Source organism: Dendroctonus ponderosae, unplaced genomic scaffold (genome assembly GCF_020466585.1).
Source record: "Dendroctonus ponderosae isolate FM_Combo_2020 unplaced genomic scaffold, Dpon_F_20191213v2 Dpon_F_20191213_1, whole genome shotgun sequence".
In the NCBI taxonomy this organism is placed as follows: Eukaryota; Metazoa; Arthropoda; class Insecta; order Coleoptera; family Curculionidae; genus Dendroctonus; species Dendroctonus ponderosae.
Window position 1 is genome coordinate 38,948,314 of NW_026017110.1, and position 15,249 is coordinate 38,963,562.

The 15,249-nt window shown below is 33.7% G+C and overlaps 3 protein-coding genes and 2 long non-coding RNA genes across 7 annotated transcripts in view; 2 read left to right on the top strand and 3 right to left on the bottom strand.

Annotated features, from left to right (window-relative positions):
- Nucleotides 1-540: 540 nt before the first annotated feature.
- On the bottom strand, nucleotides 541-11,595 carry LOC109540376 (5-demethoxyubiquinone hydroxylase, mitochondrial). Of its 3 annotated transcripts, none has more exons than XM_048661650.1 (5): nucleotides 11,479-11,595; nucleotides 8,970-9,143; nucleotides 8,188-8,375; nucleotides 4,636-4,812; nucleotides 541-717 (listed from the first exon to the last, which is right to left on the bottom strand). In XM_048661650.1, exons 2-5 carry the CDS (start codon nucleotides 9,080-9,082, stop codon nucleotides 617-619), a joined length of 579 nt encoding a protein of 192 aa, XP_048517607.1. In that variant the 5' UTR covers nucleotides 9,083-9,143; nucleotides 11,479-11,595; the 3' UTR covers nucleotides 541-616. The 3 variants fall into 3 exon arrangements, with proteins under 3 accessions (XP_048517607.1, XP_048517606.1, XP_048517605.1); XM_048661649.1 differs by lacking the exon at nucleotides 11,479-11,595 and adding an exon at nucleotides 9,586-9,663; XM_048661648.1 differs by lacking the exon at nucleotides 11,479-11,595 and adding an exon at nucleotides 9,192-9,525.
- On the bottom strand, nucleotides 4,832-8,181 carry LOC125502676. Its single transcript, XM_048661651.1, has 3 exons — nucleotides 7,327-8,181; nucleotides 7,172-7,269; nucleotides 4,832-6,082 (listed from the first exon to the last, which is right to left on the bottom strand). The coding sequence occupies exons 1-3, from the start codon at nucleotides 7,427-7,429 to the stop codon at nucleotides 5,927-5,929; spliced, it is 357 nt and encodes a 118-aa protein (XP_048517608.1). The 5' UTR covers nucleotides 7,430-8,181; the 3' UTR covers nucleotides 4,832-5,926.
- LOC125502677 lies at nucleotides 6,237-7,337 on the top strand. Its single transcript, XR_007280448.1, has 4 exons — nucleotides 6,237-6,338; nucleotides 6,401-6,568; nucleotides 6,629-6,820; nucleotides 6,878-7,337. It is a non-coding gene; the product is annotated as an uncharacterized LOC125502677 (long non-coding RNA).
- LOC109536428 lies at nucleotides 9,677-10,707 on the top strand. Its single transcript, XR_002171833.2, has 3 exons — nucleotides 9,677-9,777; nucleotides 9,863-9,998; nucleotides 10,154-10,707. It is a non-coding gene; the product is annotated as an uncharacterized LOC109536428 (long non-coding RNA).
- A 666-nt stretch (nucleotides 11,596-12,261) lies between the features above and the next one.
- Nucleotides 12,262-15,249, bottom strand: part of LOC109540375 (ribosome production factor 2 homolog) — a 10,212-nt gene continuing 7,224 nt past the window's right edge. The window contains exon 3 of the mRNA XM_048661646.1: nucleotides 12,262-12,542. Within this exon, the coding sequence (XP_048517603.1) occupies nucleotides 12,283-12,542 (260 nt within the window). The 3' untranslated portion in view covers nucleotides 12,262-12,282. The remainder of the gene's footprint in view (nucleotides 12,543-15,249) is intronic.

Consider the following 15,249-nt stretch of genomic DNA (forward strand, 5'->3'; position numbering starts at 1 on the left):
TAGAGACGCCAGCTACACATTTTGGTTTGGTATATCTCATTCGGTTTATTGTCTCTTCCAAGAAAAAAACCAACACCCACAAAAACAAAAAAAAATGATGGTCAATCTTGTCTTTAGCTGGCGTACCTGAATCGCGCACAATCGCTTTCCACAGTGGCCTAATTTTTCAGCCACTTGAGGCAGAGATGCCCCAGACCAATCCACCAAAATCGAGAGCCACAACAAATGGCCGGTCGGCGTGGCGTCGTTTTTGTGTACCTAAAACCCTCGTAACGCCCAAGGGTGCACTTTCTTGAGGACTGTCTTCGATAGCCTTAAAAAATCTTTATTCAAATATTAATGAAAAATAAATGGCATCAGTAAATTCATCGTAGGTGTCAGGTACTTTCTGAATTTTAGAAGACCCTTTTCATTTCTGTCTCAATATTAAAGATAAGTTTTTATTTATGTTCCAGTCATAAGAGGGTAAGATCCCCGGTAGTAATTTTCACGGTTTTTTTGTGCATAGTTTCATAGCACATTTATAACATCACTCACCTCTCAAGAAAATATATTTATTATTATAAATTAATAATTTCACAATAATATTGTTGTCTATTTGGTAGCCCTTTGACCATTAAATCACTTTGGAAATGGCGATTGCTGTTTTGCACCCACATTTAATAGCCTCCGAAAGTAGTTTATAATAAGGTGCTTGCTCGGCTCCTTGGTCAATGCCTAAAACAAAGAACCCACATTCTATTATATGTATACTTTATATTTTTTATTTTTGATCGAAAGCAGACGCAACTTTCTCAGCATGCGTATTAATGTTTGTCTGTACTGTACTGCTAATGTGCAAAGTAATACAGGGTGTCACACCGGAAACCGCCGCGTTCGAAGTCTAGCAAACTATAATTAGGAGAAACTTGAAAATTGTGCACGACAAAAAAATCGTTGGAGCGATTTTGAAACAAATTTTTTTAACTCTTTGTATTAATGGCTATCAAAATGTTGTCGAAATGCCATTAAAGTAAGAGCTTTTCAACAAGAAATGCGACTCACATTAAGTAGCACATATTCCCTTATAGGAAAAATGAATAATTATTCGAGTGGCTTCTGTGGCAACTGTCATTTTTTACATAAAATTTCAAATTTAACAAAAACGATACTTTTCATAACAAACTTGAAGAACAGAATTTGCTGGAAATTATTTTGAAATTTCTCAGATAACCACTAGATGGCGTAATTGCGAACGGTATTTTAAAAAGTCGATTTTAAACAGAAATGGTCCGATAAGTGAAACATCTAGTAAGTTTAGTCAAAAGACCATCAAAAACCGAACTGCTTTCCTTATGAACTTTTTCCTAACTTGTCAAATAAAGGGTGGGGGGAGAGTCAAATTGCTTAATTCAAAGAAACCTGTAACTGAAACGGCTTGACCGATTTCAAAGTTTTTTCTATCAATTGAAAGAGCAATAAAAACTCTACAATATGTGATATAAAAACGTAATCGTAATCATTTTCGAAAAATCCGCTGTTCGAAAAACATTCTTTGTTTTAATTTTTCACAAAAATTTCAAATGCTACCATCAAGTTATTTTACCATTTGAAAGCACAGGATTAGCACAATTAACCAAACGGCAAAAACCGCATTTCAAAATAATTTCTGGAACCGATTTAATACTTGAAAATAATAAGGGTTGCCTAATTTAAATAAGTGAAACATCTAGTAAGTTTGGAAATAGCGGGAAAAATAAAATGAACCACCGAAATCACATTTCGAAATTATTTAGAAACTTATTTCTAGAATTTATTTACATGAATTTTTTTCAACAAAACAACTGTAGGTACTCATATTAAAAAGGAGAAAAAAAAAGTTTACACATGTATAACACTATGCTGTAGCACTAAAATAAACGATAAGTTAATAAATGTTCAAAATGTTTTCCGTCATTCGTCACACACATATCTATCCCGCGGTTAGTGCCAAATACCGCACATTCAATTTCGGCTTGTGGAATGCTATGGATGGCATGTGTGATGCGACCTATCATATTTGCCCGAGTTGTGAAAACAGTTTTGTATACTATGTATATCTTTTAATCTTCCCCAAAGATAAAAATCCAGCACAGTTAAATCTGGAGATCTTGCTGGCCATGGGAATATACTACCTCTTCTTATCCAGCGGTTGGGAAAAGTTCTATCTAAATGGTTGCGTAAATTTTTTGAATAGTGAGCAGGAAATCCATCTTGTTGAAACGACAAGGTTCTTCTTGTCTCCAGTGAGACATTTTCTAACAGTCCATTAATTTCATTTGTAAAAAAATGGAAATAATTATCTCCATTTAGACACTCGTTGGACCTATTATCACAGCTTATATATCATTGAGCATCATGATATTTAAGCTGTCCCATTATTTTGCTTTCAACAATGCCACACCAGACATTCACTTTCCACCTATTTTGACGATCAACTTGTCTCATCAACTTGATTCTCGCTTGACCAATAATGCGCATTATGCAAGTTCACTGATCCAGTATTGCAAAAAGTGGCTTCATCAGTCCACAAAATGCGTGATAAAAACTTATTATTTTCTGTGTATATTTGCTTTAACCAGTTACAAAAATTTTATCGTGCATCATAATCCATCTCGAAAAGTGCTTGATGCAAAAAAAGGTGATATGGATGAAACTTATTGTCAGCTAAGATGCGATGAATGGTGTTTTTTGTTACTCCAAGGTGTAAAGAAATTTGTGTTATACTTAACTGCGGATTGACTTGTGCATAAGCTAAAACGCTAATAACGTTTTCCTCAGTCCTTGCCCTTTTTCTTGGTAAAGGACCACGTACGGCGTTCACACTACCAGTTTCACGAAACCGTTTTGTTAGCCGCTTAATTGTTCATCTCTCAAAAAATCTTCTACCAGGGTATGTATTAGCATACTCACGTTCTGTCTAACATGCATTTTCAAAAGATCGAAAATAAATTTTCAACATATCGAAAATTTCAGAATTGGAGAAATTCATTTTAGAGTGTAACTTACTGACAAATAATAACACAAAATGTCAAATAATGTCAAATATAATTTGTTCTATTTTTTTCTTCCAAAGCCTCCTTTAATTATTTGAATTAGGCAACCCTTATTATTTTCAAGTATTAAATAGGTTCCAGAAATTATCTCTACTCTACTGAGATGCAGTTTTTGCGGTTTGGTTCATTTTTTCCTGTGCTTTGGAATGCGTGTAAAATAATTTGATAGTAGCATTTGAAATTTTTGTGAAAAATTAAAACAAATAATTTTTTTCGAACAGCGGATTTTTCGAACATGTTTTTATTTCACATATTGTAAAGTTTTTATTGCTCTTTCAATTGATAGTAAAAACTTTGAAATCGGTCGATCCGTTTCGGAGTTACAGGTTTCTTTGAATTAAGCGGTTTGGCTCCCCCCACCCTTTATTTGACAACTTAGAAAAAAATATCATAAAGAAAGTGGTACGGTTATTTATGGTCTTTTGACCAAACTTACGATATGTTGCACATATCGGGACACTTTCTGTATAAAACCGACTTTTTAAAATACCGTTTGCAATTACGCCATCTAGCGGTCATCTGAGAAATTACAAAGTAATTTCCAGCAAATTATTTTCTTCAAATTTGTTATAAATTTTTTTTTCCGATCACTCTACAACACATACTTTCCAAGATACCGCCGCTAACCATCCTTATTGCGACACCCTGTATAGGGTGCTCCATTTAAAATAAGCAAGTTGATATCTTTTTCCGGTATAACCGGAAGTTTGATCATCTTCAAAATATTTTAGATCGCTTGCCTCCCATGACTATCGCACACTGTCAAATTTAAAAAGTAAGTAGTGAAAAGTACCGTATCTTGCAGAATATCATGAAAGGCAAAATCCAAGGAAGAAGATGTCCAGAAAGAAGACGCACGTCCTGGCTGAAAAACCTACGCGAGTGGTATGGTGTTGATTCTACACGTCTGTTTCGTGCCGCTGCTAATAAAATAAAAATCATAATGAAGATCGCCGACGTCCTAGAAGGACATGGCACATCAAGAAGATATCGATCGCGGCGGTTCCGGGTGGAAAACCCTGTAGACCGTCGGGTGGAGCCCGTGTAGATGTAGTTAATCTATGGGTGTAGCCTGCTTGAAATATTACATGCTACGAAAACCTGGTACATTCTAAGTTCTGAACTTTTAACCTGTTTGTCAACCAATATCTATCTGCCTGGGTGTATAGTTGCCGCTATGGTTTTTCGTAAAGATTTAACAAGAATATATTTTACCTAAATAGAAAATGTTCATCATGTTAATCGACTGTAATTCTATAAATTCGAATTTATGTTACTCGGGTTCCAAATTCATTATTCGGAAAAACCCGCAATGAAAGGAAATCTTTCAAATGCGAAATATTGAAAACAGTAGGAAAAAGTTAACATAAAAGATGAATGTTTAATTAAGAACTTGTAACATATTCAGCTTAATATACTCGTTTAGGAATGACTGACTTAAATAATATAAATAACTAAGACTTAAGAGGCTATGCAACCGATGATTTGAACAATGATGGCTTGGCATTCAGAAATGCCTAGTTCGGTTTGTTTACACTTTTGTCAAATGCTTGAAGTTTACCTGTATCGTGATGTTCTTGTTCTTCATTGCGAAACTTTGTAATAACTTCCATTAATTCTTTGTTACATTCTGGATCCTCCAATAGAGTTCTCAGCTGGTCATTGTAGTGCTCAACAATTACCGTCTCAACTGCAACCGTGCAGGCCATAGCGGATTTTTCACCTAGTAAGGCTGTACCTACATATTGTAAACCGAATATCAGAAATACTAGTTATGAACATATTTTTAGCGCTAAACACATATTTATCGTAATAACATCTCTTCTTATAGGGGCTTATTTAACTTCAAATTCTTAATTGACATCATTTTTAACGCTTACTGTTATAATTTTCGCTTAAAAGTTTGCCTCTTGTAAAAAAAAAACGTTTCCTTAAGGTGCGTCGAGACCGCGGCACAATATCGCGCCAAACATTCGCGAACGTTCACACACAATTTGCGACTTGCGTCCACATTGCTGCAGCAATAATTAAAAATGTTTGTATTTAAGCTTATACAGTGGCAGTGATTTGCTATGCGACCTGGCAATTGACGATACTGGAAAATTTAAAAATTTCTGCCGCGTGTTTTCAAGCGATTTTGAGTTGTTATTAAATATTATCGGTCCTAAAATTCAGAAGCAAAATACCAATTTTAGGCTGGCTATCCCCATCAATGAACGACTAGCTGTGACGCTTGGGTTTTTAGCCACTGGAGTTTCATATGCCAGTTTAATGTATACTTTTAAAATATCGAAGCAAAGTATTTCTACAATAATTCTAGAAGTCTGTAAAGCTTTAACAGAAGGATTGAAACAATATATTAAGGTAAGAAATAATTTAGTTTTGTTTTTTTGAATAACTAAAATTAAATATTAACAACATCAAATGTTTGCTGTATGTAAAGTTGTTATGTTTGTAAAGGAGACGATCAGGTTGATGCGGAGTTATAACATTTAACTCCTGATTAGACTATTCCTGCGACTGATTGCATTGACAATAACTGGTAGAAAAATTAGGCGATGGTGTTGGAGTATAATTATTGTATCTTTCCATCATATCAGCTTCAAAAATTGTGTTGCTTATGGAATGCATAACAACAGCGCGAAGCCTACTATCAAATTTTTGTAGTTTCGTCGCTATATGTTGACCGAATGTGAAGCATTCATCCTTTGGAATCGACGTATTTTTAAGTATTTCATATGCAGCTGATATTCTCGGATCTTCCTGCTCTACCTTTTTCTTTACTCGTCTTTGTGGACATGTAAACAGTTTGCGTTTGCCAGTGGATGTCTCTTTAGCGGCTTGATTGGACGTTAGCATAGAACATACCCCATAGGGGGATATTTTGTGGACGTTAGGTCTTTTTCTAAATTTCCAGTTTCGTTGGTTATGTATTCTATAATTTGCGAAATGTCCATCTTTGACTCATGCTCGCTTACAGCTTCAAAATCGTTAACATCAGTTGAAACCTAAAAATAAACCATTTAATAATTTTTTTGTTTGTACAGAAATTAATTTTCATAAAATTTTTCCATTTAATTTACATTAATACAAAAATAGAGTTCTAAATTTAATAAGTGGATTTAATTTGTTTTATTTATAAAATTTGTTATTTAATTTCTTTATTTATTTTAAGTTATCTCTTACAGACGCCCGCTACTGCTGAGCATTGGTTAGAAATTTTGAATGAATTTGACCAGCAGTGGAATTTTCCTCATTGCCTAGGTGAGAACATCTTTTTTGAGTAAAAATCATAGTTATTGACACATATTAACTTTATTAAATAGGTGCAATCGATGGTAAACATGTGGTTCTACAGGCTCCAGTAGGCAGCGGTAGTGAATACTTCAATTACAAATCAGTTTTTAGTATCGTACTATTCGCATTAGTAGATGCTAATTCTAATTTTGTATTTGCGGATGTAGACTGAGATCAGGGCCGCATTTCAGATGGAGGTGTCTTTAAAAACAGTTTGTTATGGGGAAAAATAGTAGGTGACAGTTTGGCATTTCCAGAGCCAGCAGTTCTTCCGGGACAACAGAAAATTGTACCATACGTTATTCTGCGTGATGATGCATTTGCGCTGCATGAATACGTCATGAAACTCTATGCAGCTTTACATAAAAAAAGTTCTTTGGAAATAATTTTTAGTTATAGGTTGTCGAGAGCACGAAAAGTAGTAGAAAATGCTTTCGGAATTGTCTGTGGTAAGCTGCCCTAGTTGTATTAATTACTCTTTACCTACATAATTTTTTACGGCAAAGTGTTGTTTCACAAAACATATACACACCTAGAGGAACACTGGACTATGCGGAAAATGGACGAATAATAGAAGGAAATTGGCGAAAAGAACAACCTGTAAAATCATTCCTTCCACTGAAAAAAGTTCCAAGGAAGCCAGCAATGGGTGTTCAAGAAATTAGGACCGAAATAGCAGAATACTTTATAAATAGTGGAAGTGTAGCTTGGCAAAACGATTATGCTTAAAAAAATCTACTTTTATTTTCATTCATTAGCGATTTTTAGACTATATTAAACTAATTTAAAAATATACTTACAGTTTCAGTGTTGATGGTTTCTGCTTCTTCATTTTTATTCATAAGAAAGGCAAAGCTAGTAAATGCAAACCATTTGCTGGAATAAACGTTCTTCTGTCCTAAAATGTATCAAGTTTTTTAATTTAAGTTTATGTGAATGTAATATTTAAAAATACCTTGTCCAGTTCTTGTTGTAGTTTTAATTTTGGTTATTTCCCTTCCAAATGAAGACAACAATGAACTCATTTTTGCTTTCATCGATTCTATGTCCCTGTGCATCTCTGTTGCGATTTTCAGCCATGCATCGTATTTTTTATTTCGTAAGTGGTAATTTTGACCTCAAATATTTCACGCTGATTTTCATATAAATTTATCAGAGGTAATATTTTTTCGTGGTTCCAGTCTTTCACTGTCTTCAGATTCGCACAAGCCCGAATATTAAACTGCTACTAGCGTCCAAACTAAATTTGCCCGAACACGAACATTTCTTTGATGTACCGACATCAACCGGAACATATTTGATCGCGAGCGAAGTCGCTCGGCTTTGCGGGTTCGTACACAGGATACCGTCCTAATTAGTGATGTTTCTTGAAATTTGGCGCGAATGTTTGGCGCGGTATTGCGCTACGGTCTGGACGCACCTTAACATTTACAAAGTTTGTATTTCTTATAAAAGCGATGGTCAACATTTCGAACGATATTGTTATAAATTTCGATGAAAATTAGGCGTATTTTTTCAATGATACGTGGCCTGAGTTTTTCCCAATAATACAGCTGAGTGACTCCCAATGGCCACACTGAACACCTGATCTGACGCGACTTTTTTTCTTGACGATAAAATCCTCGTATTGCGGTAATTTTTAATATTTTAAGACGTTGTTCAAAAATGTCCGCTTGCGAAATGTTCAATGGTGAACCATTTAGACACATTAAACCATTTGCTGCAGTAAATTTTAATTGTCAGGATAACCTTGCCCAATTCATCAGTGCCCAGTTTATTTCACAACTGATTGAGAGAGAGAAGTTAAATTGTTTACCAGCGCCTAAAGCAAATGCCGCTAGATCCCAAAAAGGCGCCATGACAGTTGGTCGAACACGGTGCTTCCTTATAAGTTCTTCAAACTTAGCCCTATGGTGTTTCTCCTGCTCCCACATATGCTGAATCAATGGCCCTTTTGACGTACTTCCCAACACGGCCATTTGCCCTGCATATATTCTATCTGCGCTAAAAGCAAAACTACATTGATATTTCTGAAAATTTAAGAATTAATTCTTAAAAGGGAGGATGAATACATCCCAAAACTTGATAAACCATGTATTCATAAAGTAATATCCAGGGTCTATTTTTGGAGGCTTACGTGCTAAAAGTATCTGCCAAACCAAAACTATAGATGAGAGTTCCGATAGATTCAGTACAACGGAATGATGTTGGGGCTAAATCATCTAAAATATTTGCAAGTCGGTACCACTTCCGGTTATACCGGAAGTAGGTAATTACTCGCTTATTTTAAATGGATCACTCTGTATATTATAACATTTTTGGATTCTCTGTCGGATTTTTAGGTCATTTTGTTAAATGAACTGGGTTCGAAATTTCAACGGTTGTAAAATAATATCAATTTTTCCAAAAAAAATTACAGAAAATTAGTAAAAAAAAAAATTTGTTGAATGTATTTTATTTTAAGTGTACTTTAAGGGAAAATTTAAACGAACGCCGAAATCCGCCAGACATAAAGTATATGATCACCTATTTGGTATTAATCATAGATTAACTAAGTATTAAGGTATTAATGGTAAGCTTATATTTAAGTAAACGAACCCGAGTTCACCAGCATGATCAACTCTAATGATTTGATCCAAAGTTGCCTTGCTGGTGTAAAAGCGACGATTTGAAACTGCGGTGGATGCATTAATCATACGGACGAGTCTCATATTTTAACTGATATTAGTTTGTACTACTCCAAAATGGCACAGGAATCTTCCAAAATCCAAACTAAAAATATTTGATTAGTACAAAAAAACAGGTTTATCCAAAAAATACCTTAGTTGATAGAACTAAATAATACATGAACTGTTGCTTTCAACGTATTTAGTTGCAACTTAAATTCAATTTGTATTTTTCTCCACAAAAATATTACTGTACACACAAAACTTAGGTTATAAATTTCCTACGGATATACGATCACACCATCTAGCTGTGAGATAAAGAGAAGATTAAATTATGTAAGAGAAAAATTCAAATACTTTTTTGAACGGTTCCCTCAATTGAATATGAAAATAGCAAACATCGCTTTGTTTAGTGGGAAGTTCACGGGTTGTGACACGGGCTTTGACAATTACGGGTATTTAGCTTGGTTGAGCATTGTTTGAACAAAAGGCTTGCCCATCCCCTTTTTAAAAAACTGCTTGTAATTTTCCTTAGAAACTGTACTTACATAAGACTCAATGAATATTACTGTATGTCGCTAGGTAAGTATCTTTGGCGCGAGGCGCTTTCTCCATCTACCGGATATTATTTTAAGTTTTGAGGTAGTGCGGGTTATAACCTGCATTATGAGAAATGGAAAATCTCTCTTTTTTAACTGCATTGTGCGACAAGTTGGGAGGTACTTGTTTGCTGAAAAATGGTAATTATAATTCAATCAGGTTTTGAGCTAGTCGATACGAGCATTTTTCGCACGAAAAGCTTATCAAAAGTCCAAAATTTTTTAGAAAGTTTTCACGTAAGTGAAGTACAAGAAAAATAAGCGAAAACGATTGTCATGAAATTACGGGTGAAGTTTTGTGACAAACACCGGGATCGGCAAGTACAGAAAATTATGAGAATGTTTATAAATTAGAAATTCAGGTAATTATGTAGCTATATTTATAAATATTATTAATACCTATAAAGAAACATTTCATACGTGTAAATAAATTTAAATTTCTGTCTCGCTTGTTCAATTGTATTATGTATATGCTAGTTTGTTGATGAAATGGTTGTCAATCACTGTAATATTTTAGCTAAACCAGAAAAGATCTATCAAAGACACGATTTGCAATTGCAAAGGAGGCATATTTGTATATACGTGAATACCGAAGATGCTTATTCGAAAACCAACGAGCCAATGATTTGGAATAAACCGTCTGATAAGCAACTTGAGAAGTAGATATCAAAAAGGATGCAGAATGAAGACACTTTTTTCAAATGAAGAACCATGTTTTATTCCACACGTTTATCGCAGTGTCCCTCTAGAATCTCAAAAACATTCAAGCAATGCTAGTCCATTGACTGAATAAGCGAATGCAAAAAAAATATCAAATTAAGAAAGAAGTGATTCAAAGAATAAAAAACACAAGGAGAACAGGAATTAAAGAAACTAATAGATATTTTATTTAGTTTACAAAATAGTCAAGAGTTCAAAAATATAATAGCTATACAATCGTAGAATGTATGAAAAATAGATATATTTGGCCATATTTGGCTTGTAGTCCGGATGGCATGGATATTATAAATAATAAAAACAAATAATGGATGTCCTGAATTGTTCGAAATTAAATGCCCTAGTTCTTGTGAAGATTCTTTTGTATAGTAGATTTTCAAAACCAGAAAAGTTATGTTAAATATTTTGTGTTTCAAAATAATTATATTGAACTGAAAAAAAGTGTAAAATACTACTGTTAAGTGCAAGTTTCTATGTACATTTTAGGATCCGGATCCCTGAGTCGGGTCAGATCCGCGATGTATAAAGATCTGATCTCGATGTCAATTTTTTTGTCGACCGATTGCACCTTCGTATCTTAACTAAGGTTTAGCTAGCACCAAACCTGATTTTCCAGCCTAACGCAAGCAGTACTACGGTGGCTACACCAGAAAAAAATATTTGCAATTTAAACTTTTTTATGTTCTCTGTAGAGTGACTGGTCAAAATTTAGCCTCCAGTCTAGAAGTTTTTTTATTCAATCTGAAAACAAATATACTAAATTTGTAGCTTTATTAGGGTAATTTATTTATGCGAATATTACGTTAGTTAATGGTGCTTGCGGAAGAAGTATTCCTGGTAGAAAGTGAGTTTATTTACAATATATCAAAATGGCTGAACTCGACTTTATCAGATTATGGTAAATATCTGATTTTGTTGACATGAACATTACATGTGTTAAATTCGAGATTAGTCAAGTTTCACACTAAGAGATAAACACGTTTTATACGTGCTCGCCCAATAATACGCAAAGCACCAAACTTATATTTTTTTATGTAATACTCTCTATATTGTTCATTATTTATTTCTGTGATTATAAATTATAACCAACTATAACTATATAAACCATAAAAAACCTATACTTACCGATCATCACTTTTTACTTTGCGATGCCGCAAATCCTGACACCAACTTGAACTGAACTATTTGTTTCTTTTCTTCGTTCACCATCATAATAATCAAATTACTCAAAAAAACTGTAGACTGGACAAATTTTACATTTTACTATACCAATATCACCTTTTCCTTCTCAGATTTAGATTAGGAAAACAATCTTTAAATCTAAATCTTTCCAGATTTTCAATAGTAGATATTTCAAGCATCTTCGAAAAAAATTGTAAAAAGGAAATACTTTTTAATGTAATACTGCCAAATGGTAAGCAGATATGGCTTACCATTTGGCTTTCTGTTCTGTTCAACGGACGTAAACAATCGGTTTGTATTAAAAACACACAGGTTACGTGCAGGCCGACCGTGTAACGTGACGTCAGACCAATCAGTGGATTCGCGTGTCAGTGTGATCAGATTTGAAAGCCCATTAGGTAGCAGAATACTTTTTTCGGAATTTCTTTTTCTTGCAGTGTATTTATAAGTATCAAAACTTGTATTCTAGTATGTTTTTAATCAAAAATAAATTCCATGTAAAGCGCCCATTATGTCGACGAGGCGTTTGGAGGAGAAGCTGATCCTGCTTAATCATCGACAATGACAATTATTAAGAATTCTTGAAGCCAGATTGGCTGTGGACCAAACAAACCCTGAAGACTGCAGTGTTTGATTTTATTTTGTGTAGAGTCGTTTACGATGAAGGTACGAAAATACTTTATAAGCCAAATAATTTCAAAAGGTCAGCAGGAAATGGAAGTCATGTTTACAAAAAAAAAGAAAACTTTATTTTTCCAAAACTTTAAGTTTTTTTTGTTTTGCCCATTTTTCTTCTCCTGTCTTCTTCAGACCTTTCAATTTGCGAGTCTGGATTCTAAGGATTTCTTGTTTTCCAACATGAATTCGTCCATGTGTTGTGCCAAACACATCCATGCTAATATTCCTCTTTTTATGCGGTATTAATTCTCTAGCTTTTTTACAAGCTTCTTTCATTAGATCAGGCGATGCTGGTTTTGTTCTTCGCAATGAAAAATCGATTCGGGGACCTAAAAAACATAAATTTAGTTTGGGTTAGTTTTGCAGGTTTCAACAATACAAGGTTCTCAAAAGAATTACATGGAATATTAGTTTCGTGTGACAATCTGTCCATTTGAAGTGTGCAATTATCACTTTACAATAATTGATGGTATTGACGTTGACATTACGAAATATATTTGACAGGTGTTTTTTTGTGTTGAATTAGACATAAAATGTCATCCAGCCATTCCGAAGTTATTTATATAATACTTACTAAATACAAGTACTAAAATTAAATCATATTTACTTTGTTTACTCAGGAAATATTTAAAAAGACCGATTCCGAAGGAGGAGAGCTTTTCGTGTCAATATCTGAAAATAAACGAATGAAGTTTTTATAAGACAAGCTCGAATGCAAAATTATATGTTTATTTTGACGCACGAGTGTAATTTTGATGAATACTTCCTGAGTAAACAAAGTACATGTGGTTTCATTTTATTACTTATATTTCTAAAATATATTTTGTGAAATATGACTTCAATAACTTAGGAATGGTTGGAAGACATTTGATATCTAAGTCAACAGTAAAAAACTACTGCCAAACCTTTTTCGCAATGCAATTACCGCTGTTTATTTCGATAATTGCACACTTCAAATGGACAGATTATCATACGAAGGAAATATTCCTTGTAAATTTAACTTAAGAAATGTCTCATTTTGGTGTCAAATCAAAATGTCCACGAATACTATTAGTCCAAGCAATAGAGGGATTGTCCTTGATATAAATCCTATCGAAAAACCACCTACACCATCACGTGCAGGGCGGCCCGTCCTTTATTCCCGGTAGGTTTTGGATCACAAAATGTCATTTGTTAATTTTTATAAACAAGTTAAGCAATCTTAAAGGTATAAATGGTTGAATTAGAACCGGAGAAAACTTTACGTGTTTTAAAAAAAATTCAAAACTTGGTAATTTTGAATCATAAGAGCTCAAATGCTGCACACGTCTAGCTATTTATACGGGGTAGTTTTTTAGTGCGTTAGTAAAATTTTGCTTAAAAACATGGTATCTAAAAAATCATTGTAGAACCTAAAAAAAGCAGTTAGAGATACAAAAAATACGTCTTTCCAATCACCACAGATCCGTTAAAAATTTTATTGAACCAAAATATCAATACATTGTACGGGGTGTTAACAATGTGGACTTCAATTCTTCAAAACTTTTTTCAAGATGCATTCCATGAGCTAATAAAAACTGGGTAGTTCTATTTAAAAAAATACACTTTGATCTTGTCTCGCTTTTCTGAGACACTATGTATCATAAAAATGTGCGCAACAACTTTTATATGAAACTATTTTTTGCAAGTTCAACACCGACGGAAATAATGTACTCCATCGCACTAAAAAACCACCCTGTATGTACTTTATCTGTGCATAATAATTAATAATTAATAATTTCAATATATTATTGAAATTTGGTATTTAGATGTTTTAGATATTCGAAATTTAACATTTATATGAATTTAACTCTAACTCGTAGGGTGCACCATCAACACAACTTTTTAAAGTAAACATTCATCTTTTTTATTGTAAAAAACTGGCTGCTGCTCTTAGCTTGTTGTTACCCAAAATAAAATAAACTGGTCCAGTGTCTGAATATTTTACAAATAAGTCATATTTTTCCTGCTTTTTTCATTCCCCATTTGTGGTTTTTTTTATAAAAGCGCATCAAGATGTATTGAAAATGAAAATTGAAGATTTATTTAATCGAATAACTGATTTTAGCCAGGATCAGAAATTCAAAAACCTCCAAGCATATATTCAAAGAGAAACCACAGCAGACGCTTTACCATTCCTTAGATCGAAATTGAACATGTTGAAATTTAAACCGCGGAAGAAATGAGCCGAATCTTTTGAGCAGGAATAGAGTGGCTTGAGAGTTATATGGAATTTAATAAATATCGTCGTAAAATGAATCAAAATATTGCTTGTAAATGTGGTTGTCCTACTGTAAGCTTTCAAGAAAGTTCAGATTGTCTCAAAACTATTTCTTTGAGGGAACAACCTGTCGATATGTTGCCCTACTCGACTCGAATGAAGCTTCGCTCAGCAGGTAATAATAAAGCATCCAACATCCTTAAAGAAGTCGCTAAGTAACACCGAAAAAGCACAAGCATACAGGGTGTCCCACCGGAAACGGCCGCGATCGATATCTGGCAACTGTGATTAGGAGAAATTTAAAAATTGGACAATATGCCGAAGTCACTTGGGGCAAAATATCTAAAATATTTTCAAGATGGCCACCCTCTATATTATTACATTATTTTCCAATTAATTCTAGTCCAAATTCTAAATACATTTGCTTATTTTAAATGGATCGGCCTATACAGGGTGATTCAAAATTGGCGTCATTCCTTTTAAGGGGAGATAGAGGCTCACTTGGGGAGTACGAGAAAAATATAGAAATTTTTTTTTTCGAAAATTTCTAGAAAATTTTAACAGTTGAAGATCAAATTTCAACTTTGTTATTAAGCATTATTTAGAAATTGTTTCATGTTTAATTGGTAGCATATTGGAATTCAAAAAGAAAAATTACAATCTTTGCTTCAAATTACGAAAATGCTTGATATCAAAAAAGTCCTCTTCTACAATTTTTTGATGAAAAATCACAGCGGCAATGATGTTTTCTGTCATTAACAGATAGTTACAGGTGGATAACCCTTGTCAATAAAAAC

What these genes read in the sequence shown, in the direction of transcription:
- LOC125502676 (XM_048661651.1), bottom strand. Translation starts at nt 7,429, where the DNA reads ATGCACAGGGACATAGAATCGATGAAAGCAAAAATGAGTTCATTGTTG. An exon ending in TACAACAAGAACTGGACAAG is followed by an intron (nt 7,270 to 7,326) that starts GTATTTTTAAAT and finishes GATACATTTTAG; the next exon opens with GACAGAAGAACGTTTATTCC. An exon ending in AAACCATCAACACTGAAACT is followed by an intron (nt 6,083 to 7,171) that starts GTAAGTATATTT and finishes GTTTATTTTTAG; the next exon opens with GTTTCAACTGATGTTAACGA.
- LOC109540376 (XM_048661650.1), bottom strand. Translation starts at nt 9,082, where the DNA reads ATGAGACTCGTCCGTATGATTAATGCATCCACCGCAGTTTCAAATCGT. An exon ending in GGCATTTGCTTTAGGCGCTG is followed by an intron (nt 4,813 to 8,187) that starts GTAAACAATTTA and finishes TACAATATGTAG; the next exon opens with GTACAGCCTTACTAGGTGAA. An exon ending in ACAAGAACATCACGATACAG is followed by an intron (nt 718 to 4,635) that starts GTAAACTTCAAG and finishes TCTTTGTTTTAG; the next exon opens with GCATTGACCAAGGAGCCGAG.